We start from the raw sequence: 26,248 nt of genomic DNA on the forward strand, positions 1-26,248 counted from the left end.
TACACTGTATCTGCTACTTATTTTATACATAGTAGACTGTATGTCTTAATCCCATACGCCTATGTTATCTCTTCCCCTTCCTCTCCCCACTGGTAACCACTAGCTTGTTCTTTGTATCTGTGAGTCTGTTTCTGTTTCATTATATATATATTTGCTTGTGTTAGTTTTTAGCTTCCAGATACAAGTGTTAACAGAGTATTTGTCTCAGTCTGTCTGACTGATTTCACTAAGCATAACACCCTATAGGTCCATCTAGATTGTTGCAAATGGCAGAATGTCATTCTTTTTTTATGACTAAGTAGTATTCCATTGTGTGTGTGTGTGTGTGTGTAGACACACAGACATCTTTTGTACCTATTCATCTACTAAACACTTAGGTTGCTTCCATATCTTGGTTATTGTAAATAATGTTGCTATGAATATTGGGGTGTACTCATGTTTTGTTTTCTTTAGATTATATACCCTGGAATAGAATTAATGGGTCATATGATAGTTCTATTTTTAGTTTTTAAAGGAACTTTCGTAACATTCTTCATAGGAGTTGCACCAATTTATATTCCCACAGTGTATGAGGGTTCCTTTTTCTCCACATCTTTGCCATCATTTGTTATTTGTGATCTTTTTGATGACAGCCATTCTGACAGATCTCAGGTGATAGCTCATTGTGGATTTTTTAAAAAATAATTTTACTTAATTATTTGACTGTGCTGGGTCTTTGTTGCTGCACAGGCTTTTCTCTAGTTGTGGCGAGCGCAGGTTACTCTCTAGATGTCGTGCACAGGCGTCTCATTGCAGCAGCTTCTCTCGTTGTGGAGCACAGGCTCTAGAGTGTTTGGGCTTCAGCAGTTGGGGCGCATGGGCTTAGCTGATCCTCGACTTCTAGGATCTTCCTGGACCAGGCATCAAATCCATATCTCCTGCATTGGCAGGTGGGTTCTTTACCACTGAGCCACCAGGGAGACCCTCATTGCAGTTTTGATTTGCATTTCTCTAATAATTACTGATGCTGAGTATCTTTTCATGTGCCTGTTGGCCATCTGTTCATCTTCTTTGGAAAAACATTTATTCGGGTCCTTTGCCCATTTTTTAATTGGGGTTTCAAAGTCCCTGATGCTGGGAAAGATTGAGGGCAGAAGGAAAAGAGGGCATCAGAGGATGAGATGGCTGGATGGGATCACCAATGCAATAGACATGAATTTGGGCAAACTTTGGGAGATGGTGAGGGACAGGGAGGCCTGGTGTGTTGCAGTCCATGGGGTTGCAAAGAGTTGGACATGACTGAGCACACACACAAACACACACACACACACACACACACACACACACAGAAGCGCGGCAGGAATAGGGAGAAAAGAAAGAGTAGAAAACAAATACAATCTACTAGTGAAAAACCTCTAGTGATAGGGTGATTAAGACACTTTTAAGAATAGATATGCCCAATATTAAATTTGAAGTTGTTTGCATTTCTGTGTGGTAAACTCCCTTCCTTTTATTTGCCTGTTATGTGAGCAAATAGCTGGTGCGAGTGGTATCTGTAAAAATTCAGGAAAAGATTTGACTGTTAACTCTGGGTAAGCATTGTATAGAACAGCACAACAGGTTAAGAAATCTAGTTGATCCCGATGCTGAATGAATCTAGCAGGAGCAGAGAACCAGAACTGACCTTAAGAAGACAGGCCCTCTGGGAATGTGCAGAAATCTTGGGGAGGACATTGATCTTTCCATAATTCATAAAAGTGAGATTTTAAGCAATCCTAGTTAGATCTTATAGAGCAGAGTGTCTCTCTGGAATCAAATCTCAGAAGTGTAATTACTGATCAAAGGGTATGAACGTTTTTTGGCTCCTTATGAATAATGTTGAATTGAATCATGACACAAAGTTCAAATAGACATTTAGGATTTTTCTACTTTAAACTGTCAGCCATATTAAATACAAAAAAAAAGAAAAATACGGAACAAGCTTTGAGAATAAAAAATATATACAAGCAGATGCAGTTACTGAATTAAAATGCTCACTGAAAATAACTATGTTCTGAGAAATTTTACGTTTAAATTTGAAATTTCCTGATTCAGTGTTAATTCCCTACAGCTTGGCAGTTAAACTTTACCTTCAGTCCCAGGGAACCCAGGATGCATGGTAGTCAAACTAGGTAGGAAATGTGGGCCATCTACACCAGACCTGAACTTGGAGAGGATGAAGGTGTCTTCCTTAAAGTTACCTAATGTCTTTGGTTATGAAGTAGAACCTGAGTGAGTCTCTTCTTTAAGTGACTTAGTGAGGATGTGTTCTCAAGTGAAGGGCGGGGGGCGGGGGGGAGGGTAGTGAGCGAAGCAGGGCAAAGTCAAAGAAGACCACTAAACAGGAATGTGGTGTCCAGCAAAGGCTGACTTCAGCCTGATCCCCAGGAGCTCTAAAATAGGAACCGCATCAGACCTGTTCCTCCTTGAGGTGAGGGATCAGTCTTCTGAACCTCCACACAAGTGAGATGGCAATTCTTTCCTAGAGCAGGTCTCAAAATTAGGGTGCATCAGAATTACCTGGGGGACTTGTTAAAACAGACTTCCAGAGTTTCTGATTCAGTAGATCTGAGGTAGGGACTAGTGAATCTGTATTTCTAACAAGTTCCCAGGTATTGGGGGTGCTGCTGGTCTAGGAACCACACATTGAGAACTGCTGCTCTACAGAAGAGGACACTTGTGAGGTTTCAGCAGCCAACACTCACAGCACCCAGGAGAGAAGATCTGAGCCGCATCGATGTCGAGTACTAATGTGGCATCTTCCTCATGAAGGCAGACACCAGGGCTAGAAGACTGGACCACAAGCTGAGGCTGGCTGGATTACATTTTTAGGTCTGACTGTCTAGATTCATGACACCCTATTACTTTCTGCTGTCATCCCACATCTCCAGCCAAAGCATGGTTGAAACATTCCAACTCATCTCCACATTGCTGTTAGACTTCAGGGAAGGGTCTGGCAGGTCCATGAGACTTTACAGAAGAAACAGCTGCACCTCAGTAGGCAAGTACAGTGGAGTCAGTTGCCATGGATGGAAAGAACCTCAAGAGGGAAACAAATATTTGGTGGCAAAACTCAACTAGACCACCATGGAAATTTCTGATGTCTATTTGGTTTTTTGTTTAAATTTTATTTATTTGTTTTTAGCTGTACTGTGTCTTCATTGTGCACTGGCTTTCTCTGGTTGCGGCAAGCTGGGGGGTGGGCTCCTCCCCAGCTCTCGTGGGCAGACTTCTCCTTGTGCTGGCTTCTCTGGTTGCTGAGCAGACCTCCAGAGTGGCGGACTCAGTAGTTCTGGCCCACAGGCTTAGTTGCCTTGCAGCATGCGGAATATTCCCAGACCAGGGATCAAATCCACGTCCCCTGCATTGGGCAGGTGGATTCTTAACCACTGGACCATTAGGGAACTTCTGTCTGTTTTTTGTTTTTGTTTTTGTTTTTTAATTTAAAGAAAGATGACTCTTTAAGGCAACTTTTAATTTCATACTTCCCACCAGAGCCCATAACAAAGAGCCCCGGCCCCTGGGGATCACCACCAGCTGAAGCTGAATGTATAGAAGTAGTCGGAGACCTTGGCTGGTAACGGACTGTTGTGTGAATAGCATACCTGGTACCCTTGGGCCTTAATGTCCATGTTCAGGCAGTCCAGGAGGTCACTGATATCCAGGGCTGCCTTCCAAGGCCCGAATTTGACCACTGACCTTTTGTTCGCCTCCAGGGAGCGCAGGGCGTCTGCGCAGTTGGCATCCTCCTTTTCGTTTCGTACCAGGCACACCAGGACTCGGGAGCAGCGCGCCGCCACGGCCTCGGCGCGCGCCAGGCGCACCATGAGCTCCAGGTTCTCGCTGTATCCTGGCACCTGCAGCAGGAACTGCTTCCGCGCCACCTGCTCGCCGAAGATCTGGGGCGTGTCCTCCAGGTGTTTGATCAAAGGCTTGATCTCGTAGTACTGAGCCTCGCGGTACACCTCCGGGATGTGCTGGGTGGGCAGCTGCCCACTGCGCAGATATTCCAGGATGGGTCCAAAGTAGGTGCCGCAGCGATCGATGAAGAAACGTCCCTCGGCATCCAGGCAGGCCTTGGCGGGGCTGGAGAACATCTCTGCCAGCTTTGAGCCTGGGAACTTCCTCAGGGTGCCCAAGGTGGTGGTATAGAACTCACCCCCCACGTTCAGGTCCACGACCGGAGATTCCTGGGGGGGGGGCACAAGAGGCAGAATGACCAACAGCGCCACCTCCGGGGAGTTCATGATTCATTTTCATCCAAAGAATAATACCCTACAGAATTTAGGGGAGCCGTAAGAATTGGCTTCAGCTTACTGGAATGTCCATCTTACAGGAAAGGGGTTCTATTTATGCTGTAGAGCTACAGAGAGTAGGCATTTTAAGGAAGGAAAATATTTTGGTTTGAAATAAGAATACCGAATTCAAGCATTTGAATTTTCTCATTTAGGTCACAGAATATTAGTGGAGGAAGCTGCTGTGGAAGCAAGCTGCAGGGAGAATACTGCTAAAATGTGTGGCCTGTGGCAAGACTTTTCCCCTCCCTAGGCCTCAGATTCCTTATTCATAAAATAAGGATTTGGAGCTTTTGTGACATGAGGTCCTGACAGGAATGCTTAGATATAAGACATAGTGTGTTTTTTGTTTTTTTTAAGGCATCGGGAAAAGGGAGAAATACATTTTCAACCTTTTAGAAAGGTTAAAAAAACCATACATGAATTCAATCCAGGAATCATTTCTTCGGTACTTACTGTGTGTCCACAGCCTGTGCTGGGAATGGTGATAAAAATTCTTATTTCATATAAATCAGAAGTTCTGGCTAGCAGTTGGCATGACATTAACAGAATTTGTTTGATGGGTACTTTTTCAAAATAAGGGCCCATGGGATTAAATAACAGGAATGTCCTTGGTGGTGACAAGGTCAGTAAAGCCAAATACAACAGGTGTAAAACTGCCTCATAAATGGTAACGTATGGTGCAAACATAAATTAGATTTAACTGTTCATCAGAATTTTTAGAGGCCTCTTCTCTCGGGCTGAGCACTAAGAATGTGGGTAAGACCCATGCGGTATCTGCCTGGAGACGCCCACAGGCCAACATAGACAGGGACTTAGACATAGAAAGGGGACTGAGGGTCAGGCTTCATTTGGGGGACATTAAGTGCTGCCCCACAGACCTAACAAAAATACCCGAATACTCCATCAGTGATTATTACACATGGGGTGATACATCAGTTACTACCCTACAAACCAGCTTCCTAAACACCTTTCATCATTTAAAATCCATTCAATAAAACATGTGTGCACCTACTTTGTGTCAGGCAGCTGGAACAAGAGGAACAAGCGGACCTCCCCTCACAGTCTTCTAACTGTGCAAAGTTACTAAGTCCACCTTCACACTAATCCTATGAGGAACGTATTAAATCCCCATTTTCCAGATGAAGAAACTAAGGAGGTGAAGTTTAAGTTGCTTAAGATCAACCAGTTATTAAGTGATAATGTCACAGGATTTGAACTCAGATCTGACTTACCCCGAAGCTTGCACTTAGTCATTACAGAAGTTAATTTCCAACCTTCGAACACCTCCACTCTTCATTTCCCAGTCATCCAACAAAATGTAGGAAGAACCTATTCCACCCAAGCCCTCTCTGAAGCAGATGAACATGACAGAGTTCCTGCCCTTGAGGAGCTCACAGGGGAGAGAAGGAAACAGATGGTTTCGATGTGTAGGTGCTGAGGGGGAAGACTCAAAGGTAAAAGGGATTGGCTCTTTCTGTGGACGAGGGCTGGAGGTTGTCAGGGAAGGTCTCCTAGGGGATGCGATGGATGTGGGTGTGGTAAAAATCTGCAGTGTTGGGGGGGGAAGCTGGATTTCCAAACTGGAGACTTGACTACAGGTCATTGCAGGGCCAGGGGTATAGGAATGTCCTTCAGTCTGATTGAGGTGTGACTTCCTTTTCAACTTGTCTGTGGGCTCTACCTCTAAGATCAAAGTACTGGAATTAAGAGAGCTCAAGGCAGCCAGATTTCGGGGGAAGAACCAAGTTGCCATAGCAACAGTTCCTGCCAAGGGACAGTTATGCTCGCTGGAACGGAGAGGGGAGAAAAGAGGATGCATTCTGACAGCAGCCAAACAATTCAGCCTTGAGAAAAATAAGCCCAGGACCTGTGACTCTCTCCTTTTCCCATAAACCTCCAGGCTCCTTGGCAAGGGTGTTTGGTTAACCCGAAGGTGGTTCTGTAAAGGAGGCGGTTAAGTGAGAAGTTGCAGACTCTAACCCCTGAGTGGACTGGTGATGGATTCTTCTCACTCCTCTACCACTGAAAGCTCGCAGGTGCTCTTAACATCCCCACATTGCAGGGAAGCTCGGAGAGAAGGATCACCCAGTCAGGAAGTGAGAAAGTCACTCTGCTGTGTCATAAGTTGCTTCCGTCTTGTCTGAGTCTTTGCGACCCCAATGACTGTAGTCCATCAGGCCCCTTGGTCCATGGGCTTCTCCAGGCAAGAATACGGGAGTGAGTTGCCGTGCCTTGCTCCAGGGGATTTTCTTGATCCAGGGATTGAACTGTCTCTTATGTCTCCTGTATTGGCAGGTGGGTTTTTTACCACTAGCGCCACTTGGTATAAGTGGCAGCTGGGATCAAATCCATGTCAGTCTGACTGAGGACAGTATGCGTGCTCTACTCCCACCCTCCCAACATCCAGTCCCACTGCTGCCAAGTTATTAGCTACGTTCCTGGGGCATCTCACTTCCTTCTCCGGGCTTGAGTGTGTTAGTAGCTCAGTCATGTCTGACTCTTCGTGACCCCATGGATTGGGGCCCACCAGGCTCCTCCATCCATGGGATTTTCCAGGCAAGAATACAGGAGTAGGTTGCCATTCCCTTCTCCAGGGGATCTTCCCGACCCAGGGATCGAACCTGGGTCTCCTGCATAGCAGGTAGACTCTTTACCATCTGAGCCACTCTGAGCTTAAGCTTAGTGATCTATGACATAGGGAGGCAAAATGGATGAAGAGAACTCTGAGTTTCTTCAGCTCTGAAAGTTTAATGAATCCAATTACTGCAAATGTTGTTTCTGAAGCTCATTTCCAGATACTAAACAAAATAGTCCCCTGCCCTGATATCTTCACCCCCATCTCTTTATCACCCAAGACCTGGGTCCTGTCCCCAAGCTTCTTAATTCTGTCCCTTTTCTCTCCTTGTTTTCTAAAGACACCAAACCTCTTTGGGAATCCCAAACCTCCTACGTCATTCATGAATACTGCTGTATTTGTTTCTAGCAGATAAAGACTTCTTTCCCATCCCTCTTCTAGACTACCAGCGCTTCCTCATGGCCCCTCTTCCCCACCTGTTCTACCTAGTCACCCTGGTGAAGCATTCCTCGATGGGCAAGCCTGACCTGTGTGCAGGGGCTGGGGAAATGTGGGTATCAGGCTAGTGCTGGTACACAAGGATGAATCAGACAGGCCCAACTCTAACCCCACCAAACATTCATATGTTTCCTTAGGTCACTCTTAGTCTAGTCAGTGGAGGGACATCTCCAGTCATATGTCCCCAAGCCCCAAGATCTCTCCCCACACCACAACTTGGACATTTTCCCACTGCATCCTGTCTCAGTCATCTGAGCCAGAAACCTAGACTGTAATCTTGCACTCTGCTCATGTTCTCAACCTCCCCACACACAGTCACTAAATCCTGGTGATTCTAAATGCCTGGTCAGATCCACGGCTCCTGGCTCCCTGGAATGTCCTCACCCAATCCAATATCAACTCTGAAACCAGAGCAGTTTCTCTGAAGAGCAAATCTGATCTAGTCACCACCTGCATTAACCACTTCAGTGATCCCACATCTCTTTAAAGGTAAACTCCAGACTCCTTAACAAGGTTTACAAGACCCTTTGTAACCCCAACAATCAACTAGCAGAGCCACATACTGGTCTCCCATTAGGAACCAACCAGAGCACGCTGGGCCCCACTGTCCGCAGGCGTTCACTCCGCTTACCGCCCACTGTCCCGTCACTCAGCCCACTCAGCCTTCAAGTTAATTGCTCCGGGAATTTTCTGGATGGGTTGTCTGCTTGTGATTTCAGAGGCCCGTGTACTTCCCCCGTCATGATAGTTATCTCTCTCTTGCAATTTTGTTCCTTCATCTGAATCCCCCACTAGTGTGGAAGGCTCCTAAGGGAGGATTATCCCAGATTCATCTTCACGTTACCAGTACATAGGGCAGGGCTCCCCACACGAGGGTGCTCAACGTGTCTGTTGAATTGAACCCCACTTACCCTCAGCGCTGACTTACAGGAGCGCCTGGGGTTCTCATAAAGGCCAGTCTTGGCCTACTTCGCATCAAGCGCCGCCCTGGCTTCCTCCCTCTTCTGATAATTAATTCAGACATTTATTGGGCACCTTGGGTGGCCACGCCTCTGATCAGGTGACTTTGTCAACAGCCAACAACAATGAGGCTGTCATCACCTAACTGGTAAATGCCAAAGTCGCCCCACGGCTGGATCTGCTTTCCCTTCCTACAAGCCTTGGAGATGGCACCTAGCCCGGGAGAGCTGAGAAGGTTCTGATACTAGAGTGCCCTGGGCTTTTTCTTGACAGTCCCCTTCGGTCCACACTCCCCCCTCCTCCCCACCCCCAATCCTAGGAGGAAACAGGCGCAAGCGGGAAGACTCAGGAGCCAGCCAGAGGGCAGGGGTTCAGGTTGCAGAAGGGGTGCGGTGGGGTGGGGGTGAGGGGACGGTACTCCGGCCCGCCCCCACTGGGGGCTTCTCCCACCGGCAGGAGGGGTGGGGCAGGGAAGGAGGAGGGGCGAGCCCGAGGGGCGGCGAGGCGAGACACAGAGCCGACGGGGAGGAGACCAAAGGCAGCCAAGCCGGGAAGAGGGCCACGAGGAGCGGCCGGACCGAGCCGGAGCCGGCCCCGAGAGCGGGGCGCCGCAGGAGAGATCGAAGCGGCAGCCGCAGGCCGAGAGGGGCGCGCCCGAAGCAGGGGAACCCAGACCTGCGGGGAGGGAACGGTTAGAGGGCCCTGGAAGGAGTGAGGAAAGGGAGGGCCGCGGGCCCGGAGCCGGGCGGCTCTGCACGCCCGCTGCGGGCTTCGCACTCACCGTCCGCCGGCCCGCGAGGGGCGCGGCCCGGCCACTCGGCCGGGAGTCGGGCGCTGAGGTCAGGCTCATCTCCCCCGGCCCCGCGGGCGCTGGCCCAAGCGGGGTACTTGTGGCCGGCCGAAGTGCACCTGGCTCCCGCCCGGGGGGTGGGGGAATCCTACCCAGGGTGTGGTGAGAGCCCTGATTGGGCTGCAGTTGGCGGTGACACCTTAGGCTGGTCACTGCCCCTCTCTTGTCTGGGTTGCTGGACAACCAAATGGGGAAGGGAGAGGGAACTGACGTTGACGCCCTGGACACTGTCCACTCACTACAGCCCTGGGGGTGAAGGATGAGAAACACCCATTTTACAGGTAAGAAAAGTGAGTCTCCAGGGGAGAGTGGATTATATAGTCACCTGAGATCAGCTGCTGAAAGTGCAGCACATGCTAGGTACCTGCTGTGTGTGTTATTTTGCTGGTAAAACATAATCCTGGTGATCCGGGATTATTAATATATTATTATTAAAGAATCTGCCTGCCGATGCAGAGAACCTGGGTTCAATCCCTAGGCCCCCCCTGGTCCGGGAAGATTCCACATGCCCTGTGGCACCTAAGCCCAGGGGCCACAACTAAGCAAAAGATTTATTTACTGTACTCTGGAGCTTGTGAACTGCAACTGCTGGAACCCACGGGCACTAGAAGTCCTCCCGTCCCAGCTAGAGAATACCCCCCTCCCCCAGCAACTAGAGAAAGACCCTGCACAGCCACCAAGACCCAGTGCAGCCAAAAATTAATAAATAAAACTTTAAAAAATTAAAAAGAACTATTAAAAAAAAACATAATCCTTATGAAGCGGGGCATAACTCTTGTATAGTATAGGCCTGCAGAATGACCTTCCAAAGAGGACAATATGGAAAGAGAGGGGAATAGAAGAGTAAATGCACAGTGGAGAAAATGACAGAGACAACTTTGCCAGGTGATTATCCAGGTGATCAAGGTCAACAGCAGGAGTCAGAAATTATGATGATAATGTGTATCCTTGATAGAGTGTGATGAAAATGGCACTTTGTCTCGGTGATCCTCTTCCCCAAAACCCATGCATCCATGCATGTTAAGTCACTTCAGTTGTGTCCAACTCTTTGCAACCCCATGGACGGTAGCCTGCCAGGCTCCTCTGTCCATGGGATTCTCCAGGCAAGAATACTGGAGTGGGGGGCCATGTCATCTTCCAGGGGATCTCCCCAATCAAACTGGGTGTCTCTCGTGTCTCCTGCACTGGCAGACAGATTCTTTACCACTGCACCACTTAGGAAGCCCCTCATGATTTATTAAGCAATTAAAAACAAACATCAGAGCAGTGTATACTATGGGAATTCAGTAAAGACATAAACATAAACCTCATATAAATGTATATCTATTTATGTGAACACATGGGCTTCCCTGATGGCTTAGTGGGTAAAGAATCTGCCTACAATGCAAGAGACACAGGAGATGTGGGTTCAGTTTCTGCATCAGGAAGATCCCCTGAAGGAGGGCATGGCAACCCACTCCAGTATTGTTGCCTGAAAAATCTCATGGATAGAGGAACCTGGCAGGCTACAGTCCAAAGGGTCGCAAAGAGTCAGACATGGCTGAGCACAAGGACACACGTGTGAACGTATACTTAGAAAAGTGTAGAAGGATGCACAGTGGATGTTACTGTTGGTTATTCTGTACGAATGGGATAGAAATAGAGAGGGGAAATTATTGAGTAAGAAATGGTTTTCTTGGGCTTCCCTGGTGGCATTCAGTGGTAAAGAATCCATCTGCTAGTTCAGGAGACAGGTTTGATCCCTGATGCGGGAAGATTCCACATGCCACAGAGCAGCTAAGCTGTGTGCCACAACTACTCAGCCTGTGCTCTAGAGCCCAGAAGCCACAACTTCTGAAGCTCTCACGTCCTAGAGCCTGTGCTCCGTAAGAGAAGTCACTGCAATGTATTGTGTACACCACAACTAGAGAGTAGCCCTGCTTGCTGCAACTAGAGAAAAGCCCATACAGCATCGAAGACCTAGCTCAGTCAAAACAAGCAAATAAATCTGTAAAAAAGAAATGCTTTTCTTAATACATATTTATATTAAGCCACTAGTTGCAGTGAACATGAAAAAGTATGAAAGAGCAAAACAAAAGAAAACACAATAACATAGGACAAGTGCAAGGCAGCCCAAGAGGAAGTCAGCGTTCCAGTTTGAGGGGTCTGGAAAGCCTTCATGGAAGAGCTGGCCCATAAGCTGGGTCTTGAAGCGGGGAAAGCTTTGTTGAGAGAAGCCTGCCAGGGACTCCTCCCAGCGGAGGGGTCAGCTGTGCCAGGGAAAGGAGGGAAATGAAAATGATCATGTGTTGAGCACCCGTACTGAACACAGGCTCTTGTATAAGTTCTTCCAAGCAGTTAGACTTACTCTACAGATGAGGGAACCAAGGGAAGTTCAGTGAATGGCTAAAAGGCCACACAGCTGGTAATGGACAGAACCAAGCTTAAACTCCATGTTTTTCTCACTCCAGAATTCTGTGACTGTAAAGAATTGCTTTGTATCTGGGTGCTGTGGTCTGAACATTTGTCTCCCTCCAAAAGTCACATTGAGACCTAATCATCAATGTGATGATGTTAGGTGGTGCCTTTGGGAGGTGATTAAGTCATGAAACAATGGGATCAGTGCTCTTATAAAAGAGACTCCCCCCCCCCCTTATAAAAGGGAGCTCTCTGGCTCCTTCCTTCCACCATATGAGGACTCAGAAAGAAGATGGCCATCTATGAACCAGAAAGTGGGCTTTCATCAGACACCAGGTCCACTGGCAACATGACTTCTACTTCCTAACCTCCAGAATGGTGTGAAATAAATGTTCTTTATAAACCACTCAATTTCCAGTATTTTTGTCATAGCAGCCTGGACGGACTGAGACACTGGGTCTGAGAGTGTACCTTAAATACTATGACTTGCAAATGGGATTGAGCCATGGGGAGGCAGCTGTGACCTCCTCAAAGCAGGCGTCCCTGCCTGCTGCATCTGGGCTAGGGAGCCTCCCATGGGCCAGGCCGGCTCTGCCCAGCACATGAAGCCCCTTCCCCTCACGTTGTCTGACTCCTCCCAGAGGGCTGATCAGCTGTATGGGCCAGGATGATTCCATGGGGAGGCTGAGTTCTGAAAGGTCATCACCACAGAAAGGAGGGCTGGACACTTGGAGGGGCAGTGGGCACTTCTGACAGCATCAAGAAGCCTGGGCCCCATTTCCAGTTTCTCCTCCAGCTCCAGCTGCCCTGAAACAACCTACATTCCTATACTTTCTTGAACTTTGTTTATGCTGTTCCCTGTGCTCAGAATGCCTTTCCTCACCAGTTCCTTCTCTGGAAAACTCCTACACAGCCTTCAAGACCCAAGTCAAATAGCCCTCTTCTTCCTTTTATATCCATTAGCACATTTGACCCTCACCATTCAAAATAGGAATTAGCACCTCTGTTTTACGTATGAGAACCCCAGGGGTCCCAGAGGTGAAGTGCTTCTTTCAGAATCCTTCAGCACCAGGGCACAAGAGACCAACCAGGTTTCCAGCTGCGGCTCTGCCATTCACGTGTAACCTTGGCCAGGTCCCTGCCTGTCTCTGGGCCTCAGTTCTCTACCGGTAACATGGTGGGGGCTGGGATATTGTTTGAGACCATCTCTGTGGAATGGTCTTGCTTAATGCTATGGCAACAAAGGAATTCAAACAGTACCTTGGCGTTGCCTAGAATTGGATCTTGTTTCCGTTTGGCCTGCATCCAAGAGCAAGCACTGCTTCCCTCTGCCCTCCTCTTTGTTCTTCTTCCTGAGACAAAGCTGCCAGCCCCTCTCCTCTCCAGGCTGCTGGGCTTCGGGCCAGCCGGCCAAGTGGCAGCTGGGACTCAGATGAAAGAGCCCTCACAGGGCCGCCTGTGGCAGAGTGCCCAGCCCAGCCCAGCCCAGCCCAGGCCTGGCAGCCCTGGGCCCAGCTGTCGTTCGGAGCATCCTGCCACCACTCCCGCACAAGGCTCCCTTTGTGAGTTCTGCAGTGGGGGAGACCCCTGCCAACCCACAAGGACCCTCTTCCCTTCCCTCCGCCCTACGCCCTTTGAGGAATATCCAGGTCTTTACAGAATGGTCCAGGACTGAACCGGACGGGTCTGACTTTGGGCCAGGTTCTTTGGAGAGTTTTATTTCATCTTCAGAACAAATAGCAAGTAGTGCTAGTCCCCTTTAGAGATGGGGAAACAGATACCTGAGGGCCTACTATGTGTCAATCATGGTGTCAGGTACTGGGAGTTGGACAAGGGCCTGTCTTCCTTCCCTCATTCCTTTCCTTCTTTCTTTTCCGAACACTCTCTAGGAGTGTTTCTTATTTATTTATTTATTTTTAAAGAAGTCATGAGAATTCCCTGGTGGTCCAGTGGTTAGGACTCTGTGCTTCCACTGCAGGGGGCATGGGTTTGATCCTTGGTCAGGGAACTAAGATCCCGAAAGCTGAGCAACACGGCCAAACAAATATAATACAATAAAAATAAATAAGTTTTTAAAAATTAAAAAGAAATCATGTGTGGAGGACAGAGGGCTTCTCAGGCAACGCTAGTGGTAAAGAACCCACCTGCCAATGCAAGAGACAAAAGAGATGTGGATTCCATCCCTGAGTCAGAAAGATCCCCTGGAGGAGGGCATGGCAACCTTCTCCAGTATTCTTGCCCGGAGAATCCCCATGGACAGAGGAGCCTGGTGGGTTACTGTCCATGTGGACGCAAAGAGACACGACTGAGCGACTGAGCATGCAATACAATACCTGTGCCGTCCAGCTTGCGTCTGAGTCTGGCCACCGTGAGGCCTAGAGATCAGAGGACAAAGGGAGGTGGGATCAGACTCTTTATTCCCTGGCTCCCTCCCTGCCAGGGCCGTGTGGGTCAGCTGTGTCCCTCAGGCACCCTCACCACACCCTCTCTGTGGTTCTGGTAGCCACTGTCTTCCTTTCAGGCCCCACGGTTAGCTGTCCTGAGGGACGGCACTATTCCTTGCTTCTCTCCTCAGCCCCTGCCATCTCTGCAGAGTCCCTTCATGGACCTCTCCTTGAATTCCCAGTCTGAGGAGGTACCTGTGTCCTGTCTGTGTGTGTTTTTCATGGTGTGTATGTACTGCACGGGGGTGTGTGTGCACGTGCATGCATTAAATGATGCATGCATGCATCATTTCTATGCCAGTTGCTCAACAATTCATCAAGAGCTGGTACAGGAAGGGAACTGATTTTTACTGAGACTCCAGGCAGGGCATTTGATATACACAGTTGGGTTTCATTGTCACAATTCTGTAGTGTTTTTAGCCACATTTTAAGGAAGATAAAACTGAGGCCCCAACTGGTAAAGGGATTTACCTAAAGTCCCACAGCTGCTGGGCAGTGGACCCAAGATTTGAAAATCGTCCCATATCTGGCTTCAAAATCTGTGCCTTTTTCCCACCTTGGGTCCTGCTTGCCAAAACGCCTGGTTCATTCTCATCCTTTAAGGTCTTAGCGTAAGTGTTACCTCTCCCAAGAGGCCTTCCTTCACCACTCTGTTGGAAGGAAGTCACCACTGATATTCTTTTTTTTTGACATGTACACACTGCTTAATTTATTTAATTTATTTATTTATTAATTTATTTTTGGCTGTGCTGGGTCCTCGTTACTACACACAGACTTTCTCTAGTTGTGGAGAGCAAGGGCCGCTCTCTAGCTGCAGCCCTTCCGCATGAGCTTCTCATTGCAGTGGCTTCTCTTGTTGCATAGCACAGGCTTTAGGTGCACGGGCTTTAGTGTTGCGGCATGGGGACTCAGTAGGTGCAGTTTCTTGGTCTCTGGAGCACAGGCTGAGTAATTGTGGTACGTGGGCTTGGTTGCTCTGCAGCATGTGGAAACTTCCCGGACCAGGGATCAAACCCATGTCCCCTGCACTGGCCGGCAGATTCTTATCCTCTGCGCCACCAGGGAAGTCCTGGTGTTCTTTTTCATAACACATTGTGCTTCTCTTTCACGGTGTGTATATGTTTGTTTATTGAATGTCTCTCTCTCGTTAGATTCTAAGCTCCATAACAGAAGCCAGGCTCCATACCGGTTTTGTTCACCACTCTCTTCCCAGTACCTAGCACAGCTGCCTGCTTTACACCAGGCCCCAGATAAATATTTGTTAAATGGAAAACGGACAAAGAAAAGTGAACAAGCATTTTTTAAGTGCCTGCCCAATGTCAGGCATTTAATGTGGCTTATCTCATTTCCTCTTCACAGCTATTGCATGAGGTTATTGTCCCATTTCTCTGACTGAAGTCAGAGAGGGAATGAAACTTTTCCAGAGTCACACAGCCTAGAGCTGGGGTTCAAACTCAGGTCTTCCTGGCATCACAGCTGTGCATGTCCCCCAGTGCCCCGTGCCCTTGGCACAGCAGCTCACAGTGGGGAAGAGAAGGAGGGACTGATCAGTGGAACCTACATGAATCATTCTTGGACAAACAGAAACTTGGGGGAACAAATAGTCACTGTGGCAGCCACTCCCCTGGGACCAAGCATTCCCAGGCCCTCCCAGCCCAGAAGCAATCCTCTTTCCTGTTTGCCCTCAGGCTCTCAGCCCAGTCCTACCTGGTCTGTGATCTTCTCCAAACACCCAATTCCTTGCCTTTCTTGGCAGGGCTGCCCATGGCTCACCAAGTTCCCAAGGACAGACTCTGAACACCGGGTGTGTGCCCCAGAGCTCTGCATGCGGGCCAGTTCAACAGCTGGTGCTAAAACAGACAGGGGGGCCTTCTGCTGTGTCTCCAGGACCACGTGTCAGTCAACTGGCACCTGGGAGGATCTTTTCTTTCCTTCCTCCTTTGCTCTCAGACCTTGTCCACTTTCCTCTTTAAAATCATCATTGTCACCAAATGGGGAACTTCTGAGATCCTGAGTTATGTCTTTTGTCGTCACCTAGGTAATGGTTACATAGGCGTGTTAACATTTTGTGAAAATTACTTGGGTGCATTCCTCTGTATTTGAGTTATACTTCAGTTTTTTTTAAATTTTATGTATTTATTTATTTTTTTAGCTGCGCTGGGTCTTGCTTGCTGCATGCAGGCTTTCTCCAGTTGCAGCGAACGGGCTGCTCTTTAGTTGTGGTGCACCAGCTTCTCACCCTGGTGGTTTCTCTTGCTGCAGAGCGTGGGGTCTAGGGCACATGGGCTCAGTAGTTGTGGTACTTGGGCTTAGTTGCTCCCTGGCATGTGGGATCTTCCAGGACCAGGGATCGAACCTGTGTCTCTTGCATTGGCAGGCAGATTCTTAACCACTAGACCACCAGGGAGGTCCCAAAAGATTTTTTAAAAAAAACCATTGCTAAAAAACAAGTACAACAACAAACATTGCTAACCATTCCTGCCCTTGGCTCCTCCCCCACCAGACCAGCTGTGAAATGGGGATCATCTTTCCAGCTGTTCTCCCTCAACCCTCCCCAAGGGATACCCAGAGACCCTTTTAATCTGAGGGCTTCTGACGGAATCCTGCCCAGCAAAGATAGTATAGATCAGCATAGCTGACATGGACAGTGCTGCAATTCCTGGGACCTCCAGAGTCAGTGGATTCTCACTCCTGGCGGGTGGCGCCTCCCTCTCTGAGCCATTAGTTGGGTCCCCGGCCTCTCTCTGGTCCTGTCTGAGAGCTGGATGTCCTCCTATCTCTTCCCCAGATCTTGTTTTTCAGGTCATGCTGGCAGCTATTGGCTTGCAGGGCCAGTTTTTTGGGAGCTAGTTACTATTTACCCGCTGTCACTGAGAAGAGCACATCCTGTAGCCTGTGTCCGGGACCTCTGCCGGCTCATCCTCCTTGGGTTCCTGGAGAAGAATTAAATGCATCCTATCCAACTCCTCCTTCACCAGCTGCCCAGCCCCAGGGTGCAGGCCCCACCTGATTACCCCAGACAGGCACTTCCTCACGCAGCCCCAGGACACCCTAACCCAAGGAAGGGAGGGGGGTCGCCCACTGAGCAGTTCGGGCAGTGGTGGCCGAACTTCCAGCAGCTGACACCAGGGAAAGTATCAGGCCAGACTTCTGGTGGCAAACCACAGAAGCCAAGGCCAGCTCCTTAAACCAAAAGGAAATTTCTTTAGATGATCAGTGTTCCCTGGGCTTCCCAGGTGGCGCTAATGGTAAAGAACCCACCTGGCAATTCAGGAGGCAGGTTTGATCCCTGGGTCAGTAAGATCCCCTGGAGGAGGGTATGGTAACCCACTCCAGTATTCTTGCCTGGAGAATCCCCATGGACAGAGGAGCCTAGAGGTCGCACAGAGTTGGACACGACTGAAGCGACTTAGTACGCAAGCATCAGTATTCCCAGGGGATGGGCTCAGGTGGCCCAGCGGCAGGAGCCTGGCCAGGACCACACTGCAAAACCGAGTGACTTCCACTATCGTGGTCACAGGAGGGCCTCCAGCTACACCAGGGGCAGGCAGAAGAGGAATCCAATCATATGGGCTTCTGCAGTGTGAGCCGGGACTAGGAATTACTGCCCTGGCAAGACTTTGATGAGAATGTCCCCTACAGGGAGAGCATGAGGCTAGTGAGGAAGGGGTAGAGGCTAGACATGAGGTTGACAAAAGAGAACAACAAGACAACTTTCTCTTAGCACAGTACTGAACTGAACTTGCAGAAGACTCTGAGTCAGGGGAGAGGCAATGCCATCCCCATTACACCCATACCCACGAACAAAATTGGAATCATACCTTTACTATTATTATTTTGTCACATCCCGTAGCATGCAGAACTTCCCCGACCAGGGATCAAATCTGCACCCCCTGAAGTGTAAACACAGAGTCATAACCACTAGATCCCCAGGGAAGTTTGAATCATACCATTTTAAAGATGAATTTAAACATGTACTTATTTTTTTTCATCTAGTGTTGTGAGGATTTCCCCCGTTTTATTAAGGGCTCTATAGCTAAGACACTGAGCAAAGAGTGTGCACCTTTTTTGAGGATCTGTTCCTTGTTGCCAAATGACTGGGAAGGCCGTACGCCCTACCTGGGCACACACGGTGTGACTGCTCCTCAGTATGTTTTTGCCTGCTACTCAGAGGCTGACCTCCACCACCCACCCCCAGAAGATTGCCAGGGAGTGCTGGTGAGGCTGAAAATGCAAGTTGGCTTATAGGCAGGGCCTGAGAACCACACCACCGGAGTCTTCCTGAGATCTGATGAGCAGTTTTTTCTGGACTGATCCAAAATGCCAGCTGAGGAACTCATCCCACGTTCTGCTCCATGTCTTTTCTTTCTCTCCTCTCCTCCTCCTTCTTGCTCCCTCTCCCCTTTCTCTTTCTTTCCTTTCTGTGACTTACCTCAAACTCTAGTCATTAAAAAAAAAAAAACTCTAGTCATTTTGCTTTCTTTCCCTCTCTACTCTTTTTCCTTCACCTTTTAACTCCTCCCACTCCCGGAATGAATTCAGCCTTGTTTCTGTCTCTTTTCTCCTCTCCTCTCTGTCCTTCACCCACCACTCCTGATGCGTGAGTCATAATTTCCCCAGGGAGATAAGCTTTTCCTTGATGGGCCCTGATTTGAATGAAGGGTGAGTTTGCCTCCCACAAAGGGCAAAGCTAACAGAATTGGGAGCTGCTTGGTAACCAGGGTGACTCAGCGCTTCCAGGTTGGGAGACGCACAATCCATCAAGATTTCCTTAGAGGCTCTGTCACCCTGGGGGCCTGCTCACTGTGCCTGATGACTCATCAGGGCAGCCTTGGCTTGTTGGCAGCAGGCTCTGGGTTGGGGTGTCACGGTTTATGACGTTGCTCCAGGGAAGAGGGCAGATGTTGGGGGCCCGGCAACATGGCCACACGGCTCTGTTTCTCATTGTGAGTTCTCATATCACAATAATCGGGTAGGATGTCTATACAAATTCAGGTTGCCGGGCCCCAGTGCACTCTTATTAAACCAGAATATCTGGAAAAGAGGGTCAGAAACCTTCCTGTGAAAAGTGATGCACAGGCAGAACAGTGTCTAACAGTGTCTGTTAGATTTTTGAATGCACACACCCTATGTCTCAGCAACTAGCAACCCATTCCTCAACTTTCTGCGTGATTTGTAGCAGCTTTGCTTGTTATAAAACACTTGGGAACAGCCAAAATGTCTATTAGTAGAGAATGGTTAAATAGATGATAACATCTCCTACTGTGGAATGATATTCACTGTTTAAAAAAAAAAATGGGGCATTTGTAGAGCCAGAAAGTAGATTTGAGGTCACTCTAACCAGGGGTTATGGAGAGAGGGGCCGGGGAGCATGAGGAGTTATTGCTTAATGGATACAGAGCTTCTGTTTCTGGGATGATGAAAAATTTTGGAAATAGTGATGGTTGCACAATATGGTGAATGTAATTAATGCCAGTAAATCATGCACTTAAAAATGGTTAAAGTGGAAAATTTTCTGTTTTATACACAGACACACACACATAATTTAAAAATGAATGAGGTAGAATCATATGCAATAATATGGAAAGTGAAAATGGAAATTGCAGACAAAGCTGATCATAAGAAATAAAATTCTGTGTGTATGTGCACATGTGTGCCAGGAAAAGACAGTAAAGAATCATATCACCCTCTTAAAAGTGTCACTGGAGGTAAGATTGGTGGGACACATAGGAGAAGGAAGATTCTTTGTCCTTTCTGTAATATCAAAAGTTAAGTGCTGGTCATCAATCAAAATGTCCATTATTAAAAACTCTACAGACAACAAATGCTGGGGAGGGTGTAAACAAAAGGGAACCCTACTGCACTGTTGATGGGAGTGTAAGTTGGTACAGCCACTATGGAGACCGTACGGAGGTTCCTCAGAAAACCAAAATTAGAGCCATCATATGAGCCAGCAACCCCACTCCTGGGCATATATCCAGATAAAATCCTAATCCAAAAATATACATGTAGCTCTGCGTTCATAGCAGCACTATTCACAATAGCCAGGACATGGAAGCAACTTAAATGTTCATCAACAGAAGGATGGATAAAGAAGAAGTGGTGTATATACACACTGGAATACTACTAAGCCATAAAAAGGAAAAAAGAATGCCATTTGCCACAACCTGGATGCAGCTAGAGATTATCACACGAAGTGAAGTAAGTCAGAAATAGACAAATACCATATGATATATCACTTACATGTGGAATCTAAAATATGACACAAATAAACCTATTTAGGAAATAGAAAGAGTCTCACGGACACAGAGAACAGACTCCTGTTTGCCAAGGAGGAGGAGTTGAGGGAGAGATGAAGTTGGGGTGAGCAGATGGAGCTATTATATGCTAAGGATAAACAAAGTCCTATTGTATAGCACAGAGAACTATATTCAGTATCCTATGGCAAACCATAATGGAAAAGAATATAAAAAAGAATGTATATATACGTATGACTGGATCACTTTGCTGTACGGCAGAAATTAACACAACATTGTAAATCAACTAAAATTTTAAAAAGCGCTGGGATTATAGGTCATTTTGCTTCCTTTTTGAAAGTGTTTTTCATACAAACAATGTAAACACACTCAGCAAAACAATTCCATCCTTGCCCTCAAAGAGCTCGGAATCAAGTTGGGGAGATGGGTACAGATCGAGGTAATCATAACAAAACACGAATTGTGGCAAGGCCTGTGGAAGTACAGAGGAGGGGGTATCAGAGAAGGCTTTCCGGAGAAGGAGACATTTTGACTCTGGTCTTCAAAGACCTCAAGGAGTGAGGCAGACGTGGAGTAGAATTCCTCTGGTGGAAGGAAAGGCAAAGTGAGAGGAGATATGAGGTTTGAGAAGTGGCCATAAAGCCCAGGAGCTGACATGCAACTTGCCTGTTGGAAGCGGCTGGAGCATGAAGAATTCACCAGGGGAGGGACAGGTTTGTGTTCTGGGCGTATCCTCTGGCGAGGTCTTTTCTAGGTTGAGGTTAGAGACAGTGTTCTCAGGCCAAGGTTGGAAACTAATAAGACCTAATCAAAGACTTTTCCATTCACCTCAGAATTTCAGCTGAGGCCTCAAAGGCCAGAGCTGCTGAACTTAAAATGAGTTCAGAACTCAGGAGGCGGGGAGGCGGCAGGGCTAAGAGCCATGACCTTAGTTACCTGCCTGTCAGAGAGAGAACGTCCCCCAGGAACCCCACAGAAGACTCTCTTCAAAGAGATGTCAGGGCATTCACTCTGCCTGTCCCCCAACCCACACCTCACCAGGAAGGGGAAGGACCCTTTCTCCCCCTCAAACCAGGGGAAATAGGCTTTTGGAGAACTATTTGGGGAGCCTTAGAGGGGGGAGGCTGTGGGATCTGGTGAGTTGGGGGGTAGTTCCTAGGCAAGGGGCTGCACTTCCAGCTGTGTGATTCTCTTAGGGCACATGTAGAACCCAGGTAAGGAGCAGAATGAGGCCTGCTTGGGACTTCCCTGGTAGTCCAGTGGTTAAGATTCCATGCTTCCAATGCAGGGCGCAGCAGGCTTGATCCCTGGTTGGGGAACTTAAGATTCCACAAAGAATCAGGAAAAATAATAAATCATTAAAAAAAAGAAAAAAGAATGAGGCCTTCTTAGAGAGGACCCTGTTGAAGAGAGCTTCCACTTAGGGGACTCCCACAGAATGAGGCTGGACTTGTGAGGAGGGATGCAGAAGCTGAGGGGCTATAAGCAGCATGAAAGAGGAAGTGCACTTCTTTTTTTGGTGCTGGAACTGAATGGTGGTGTCTCCAAGGTAGGTCTCCAAGGAGCCTACCAAAAGTGCTCATGAGGGAAACTGTCAGCATCTGGAAACTGCCAAGACCAGAAGTACTGGAGAAGACTCTTGAGAGTCCCTTGGACTGCAAGGAGATCAAACCAGTCAATCCTAGAGGAAATCACACCTGATTTCATTGGAAGGACTGATGCCGAAGCTGAAGCTCCAATCCTTTGGCCACCTGATGCGAAGAGCCAGCTCATTGGAAAAGACCCTGATGCTGGGAAAGATTGAGGGCAGGAGGAGAAGGGGACGACAGAGGATGACATGGTTGGATGGCATCACCAACTCCATGGACTTGAGTTTGTACCAACTCCAGGGGATGGGGAAGGACAGGGAAGCCCGGCGTGCTGCAGTCTATGGGGTCGCAAAGAGTCAGGCACTACTTAGGGACAGAACAAACGAAAGACCAGAGGGCAGTGCCATGGGTAGACCTTCTTGGCTGTGACTTTTCCGCCCCCTCTGCCCCCAACTCTGGAGAGTCAGAGACAGCCCAGGAAGGAGCAGGAGGAACAGAAGTTTCGCTGGGGAGGGAGACTGCCTGGTGCCCTCCCCAGCCAGCGGGTGTCCCAGCCAGAGGGAGCTGGATCCGGGCAGGTTTGCTTTAACGCTTGCCCCAGCACTTCGATTACCTGATTATAAACGGGAGACTCGGAGGGAGGTGGGAGGGGGGAATCAGGATGGGGAACACATGTAAATCCATGACTGATTCATGTCAATGTATGGCAAAAACCACTACAATATTGTAAAGTAATTAGCCTCCAACTAAAAAAACAAACAAACACAGCATTATTCACAAAAACCAAGCGATAGAAGCAACTCAAATGTCCATCGATGAATAAATAGATAAACTAAATGTGGTGATGTATACACACAATGGAATGCTCTTCAGCCTTAACAAGGAGGGAAACTATCACGTACAACAACATGGACGAATCCTGAGATATCACGCTAAATGAAATAAACCCAGTCACAAAAAGACAAATAAATAAATAAATAAAAATCAAAGTAAAAAAATAAACGGGAGACTCTCGGAAAGCTAGGAGACCTGCCAGGATTTCATCCCCGGAAGAGTAAAGCGTGAGTGCGCAGAATCGGTTCTAAAGGACAGGTGTCAGGCAAGAAAGAAATCGGCTCCGTGATTTCCAGCTGTTGAGTCAAACTCCTTCTTTAATAAAGAGCTCGGAAACATTAACGACGCCTGACTAGCGAATTGGGTCTTAGAACGGTTTTCCTCCCACTCTCTTCCCATCGTTCAACCCTTTTTATCTAAACGAGACGGACAATTACCTTTTGGAAACGCGTGTGTTTTCCGCCCAGGGACCCAGAGGCTGGCGCAGGCGGAGCCGCGGTTCTGGCCTGCCCCGCAGCGCCCCCTGCTGCCCGGAGCTGCAGCAGCCGTTCCCCCGCCTCGCGTCTGGCTCCGGCTGGAAGCCGCCCAGTTTTCCTGGAGTCTGCAGGGTTCGAGACGACGCATGCCTTCGTGTATTGCATGGTTACATGAGAGGTGTACGCTTGCCACCGGGGTGAGAGCCTATCTGATGGGGAGGGGGCTTATCCGGTCAGAAAGGTCAGCCGCGGAGTGTGAGGCTGGGCGAAAGGGGTGAGATGGGAAGTGGGGGAGTAAAGATTTGGAAAAGCTGCTGTGGAGTTCCAAATTGGGAAAGGAGTACGTCAAGGCTGTATATTGTCACCTTGCTTATTTAACTTACATGCAGAGTACATCATGCGAAACGCCGGGATGGATGAAGCACAAGCTGAAATCAAGATTGCCTGGAAAAATATCAATAACCTCAGATATGCAGATGACACCTGCATATGGCAGAAAGTGATGAGGAACTAAAGAGCCTCTTGTGAAGATGAAAGAGGAGAGTGAAAAAGCTGGCTTAAAACTCAACATTCAGAAAACTAAGATCATGACATCCGGTCCCATCACTTCCTGGCAAATAGATGGGGAAACAATGAAAACAGTGACAGACTTTATTTTTTGGGGGGGGCTCCAAAATCACCGTAGATGGTGACTGCATCCATGAAATTAAAAGACGCTTGATCCTTGGAAGAAAAGCTATGACCAACCTAGACAGCATATTAAAAAGCAGAGATATTACTTTGCCAACAAAGATCTGTCTAGTCAAAGCTATGGTTTTTCCAGTAGTCATGTATGGATGTGGGAGTTGGACTATAAAGAGAGCTGAGCGCAGAAGAATTGATGCTTTTGAACTGTGGTGTTGGAGAAGACCTTTGAGAATCACTTGGACTAAGGAAATCAAACCAGCCAATCCTAAAGGAAATCAGTCGTGAATATTCACTGGAAGGACTGATGATGAAGCTGAAACTCCAATACTCTGCATGTGACTGAGCAACTGAACTGAACTGAGCTGTGAAGTTTGGGAGAAGGGGGGTGATGTTCTTGCTACTTTGTGTCCTTGGACATTTGCTCAAGCTGGTACCTCTACCTGGAAAACATTTCCCACTTTTCCTTTTCGTTGTTGTTTTAAGTACTTAATGTATTAATAAATATGAGAGAATGAATTATATAAATATCCATGTACCCATCACTCAGCTTGAGAAATAAGACCTAACAAATAGAAAGTACCTGTCTATACCCCTCTTTCATCCTCCTTCTTCCCAGAGATGGCTCCTTAAATTGCTGTTTTCATTTCCATTTAAGTTTTTATTTACTGTATGTTTGTGTGTGTCCAGTTGCTCAGTCATGTCTTACATGTGGGTCTTGGGACTCCAAGGCCCTGCTGCTCCCTCAAATAGCTTTCTTAGCTGGTCATTTGACTCTTGATGCCTCAAAATCCTCCATTCAGGGGACTGTGGGCTTTTTTTTCCCCCCAGTTTGAAAGAGCCTCTATTTAGTTCAATGCCTCAATTTTCCAGGTGGGAAACTGAGGCCTGGAGAGGTGGGGTGACTTGCTTAAGATTCCCCAGTAAGTTAGTTATGGCTTTTCTCTTTTTAAAGATTTTTTTAAAAAACATTTGTTATTTTTTTAGCGGCTGAGTTGTGTCCGACTCTTTTGCAACCCCATGGACTATAGCCCCCTAGGCTCCTCTGTCCTTGGGGTTTTCCAGGCGAGAATACTGGAGGTGGGTTGCCATTTCCTCCTCCAGGGGACCAGGGATTGAACTCAACGTCTCTTGCATTGACAGACAGGTTCTTTACCACTGAGCCACCACAGAAGCTTTTTTTTTTTTTTTTTATAGGAACCATTTTTAAAGTCTTTATTAAATTTGTTACAATATTGTTTCTGTTTTATATTTTGGTTGTTTGACTGTGAGACATGTGGGATTTTAGCTCCTCCACTAGAGATTGAACCCACACCTGCTGCATTGGAAGGCAAAGTCTTAACCACCAGACCACCAGGGAAGTTCCAGATGTGGCTTTAAGGAGACTATTTTCTGATTAGTAGTACTGGTTGTTCCCTCTACCTGCAAGACAGAGCTTCCAGAAACTGAGAATATTCAGGTCTCAATATGTTAATGAATATTTCTTTTCCCCTGGGGTGATAGCCATGCTTGGAAAGAATTCCTGACCCCTTGACCATAGGCATCCGCTGAAGATCTCATTGAAATGGAGATTCAGGAGATCCTGGGCAGGGCCCGAGACTCTGCATTTCTGGTGAGCTCCCTGGTGCTTGGATGCTGCTAGGCTGCAGAGCATACTTGTATAGTCGCAGGGGTCTAGCTCATTAGCTTGTTTTCTTCCTGGTACGTCGCCATGTGATATGGTCATATTTATCTGTGCATATGTTCATTGTGGATTTCTTCTCACTAGACACAAACTGCCTGAGTGGGGTGCCTTGTCTGCCTCATGCCCTGTTATAACCCCAGACCCAGCACAGCGCAGACACAAAGCGGGCTCTCGACACAAGAAGTCCCCCCAGTGATAGAGGAAGTCTTGCGCGAACTTTATCCGGTTTTCTCCTGACTCCTCCTGGTAAGGCTGGGGGCAGGAGCACACAGTGACTTGACTCCATATGTTTCCCAGTAGATCAGAACTGGAATGACAAACAGCCTGAGGTCCATGGACATCAATCAGGTGATATGAGGGTGTGTATTTTGTGTGTGTGTTTTGTTGGGGTTTTTTTGGCAGCAGCCTAAGGCATGTGAGATTTTAGTGCCCCCGCTAGGGGGCGAACCCTTGCTCTCTGCATTTGTAGAGCAGAGTCTTAAGCACTAGCCCACTAGGGAATTCCCATGAGTGTGTGTGGGTATATGAGTTATTTTTAAAGCTCAAAAACTTGTCACAGCCTAGGTGTGAGCCCATTCTGTAGCTGCCTGGGCTCAAGCCCTGCCACGCTTTCTTGGAGTCTGGCCGCTCCAGAGCACGACTTGATCAGCTTATCCCTTGCACAACATTCACATGGTGTTCCTG

General features: G+C 47.8%; 1 protein-coding gene across 2 annotated transcripts; it reads right to left on the reverse strand.

Moving 5' to 3' along the window:
• Positions 1-1,242: 1,242 nt before the first annotated feature.
• KCTD14 (potassium channel tetramerization domain containing 14) lies at positions 1,243-23,406 on the reverse strand. 2 transcript variants are annotated; one of them, XM_043875524.1, is made up of 2 exons: positions 23,158-23,406; positions 1,243-4,208 (listed from the first exon to the last, which is right to left on the reverse strand). In XM_043875524.1, the coding sequence occupies exons 1-2, from the start codon at positions 23,359-23,361 to the stop codon at positions 3,546-3,548; spliced, it is 867 nt and encodes a 288-aa protein (XP_043731459.1). In that variant the 5' UTR covers positions 23,362-23,406; the 3' UTR covers positions 1,243-3,545. The 2 variants fall into 2 exon arrangements, with proteins under 2 accessions (XP_043731459.1, XP_043731460.1); XM_043875525.1 differs by lacking the exon at positions 23,158-23,406 and adding an exon at positions 9,131-9,352.
• Between the last annotated feature and the right edge of the window lie 2,842 nt (positions 23,407-26,248).

The sequence above is a fragment of the Cervus elaphus genome, chromosome 2, assembly GCF_910594005.1.
Source record: "Cervus elaphus chromosome 2, mCerEla1.1, whole genome shotgun sequence".
NCBI classification, from domain to species: Eukaryota; Metazoa; Chordata; class Mammalia; order Artiodactyla; family Cervidae; genus Cervus; species Cervus elaphus.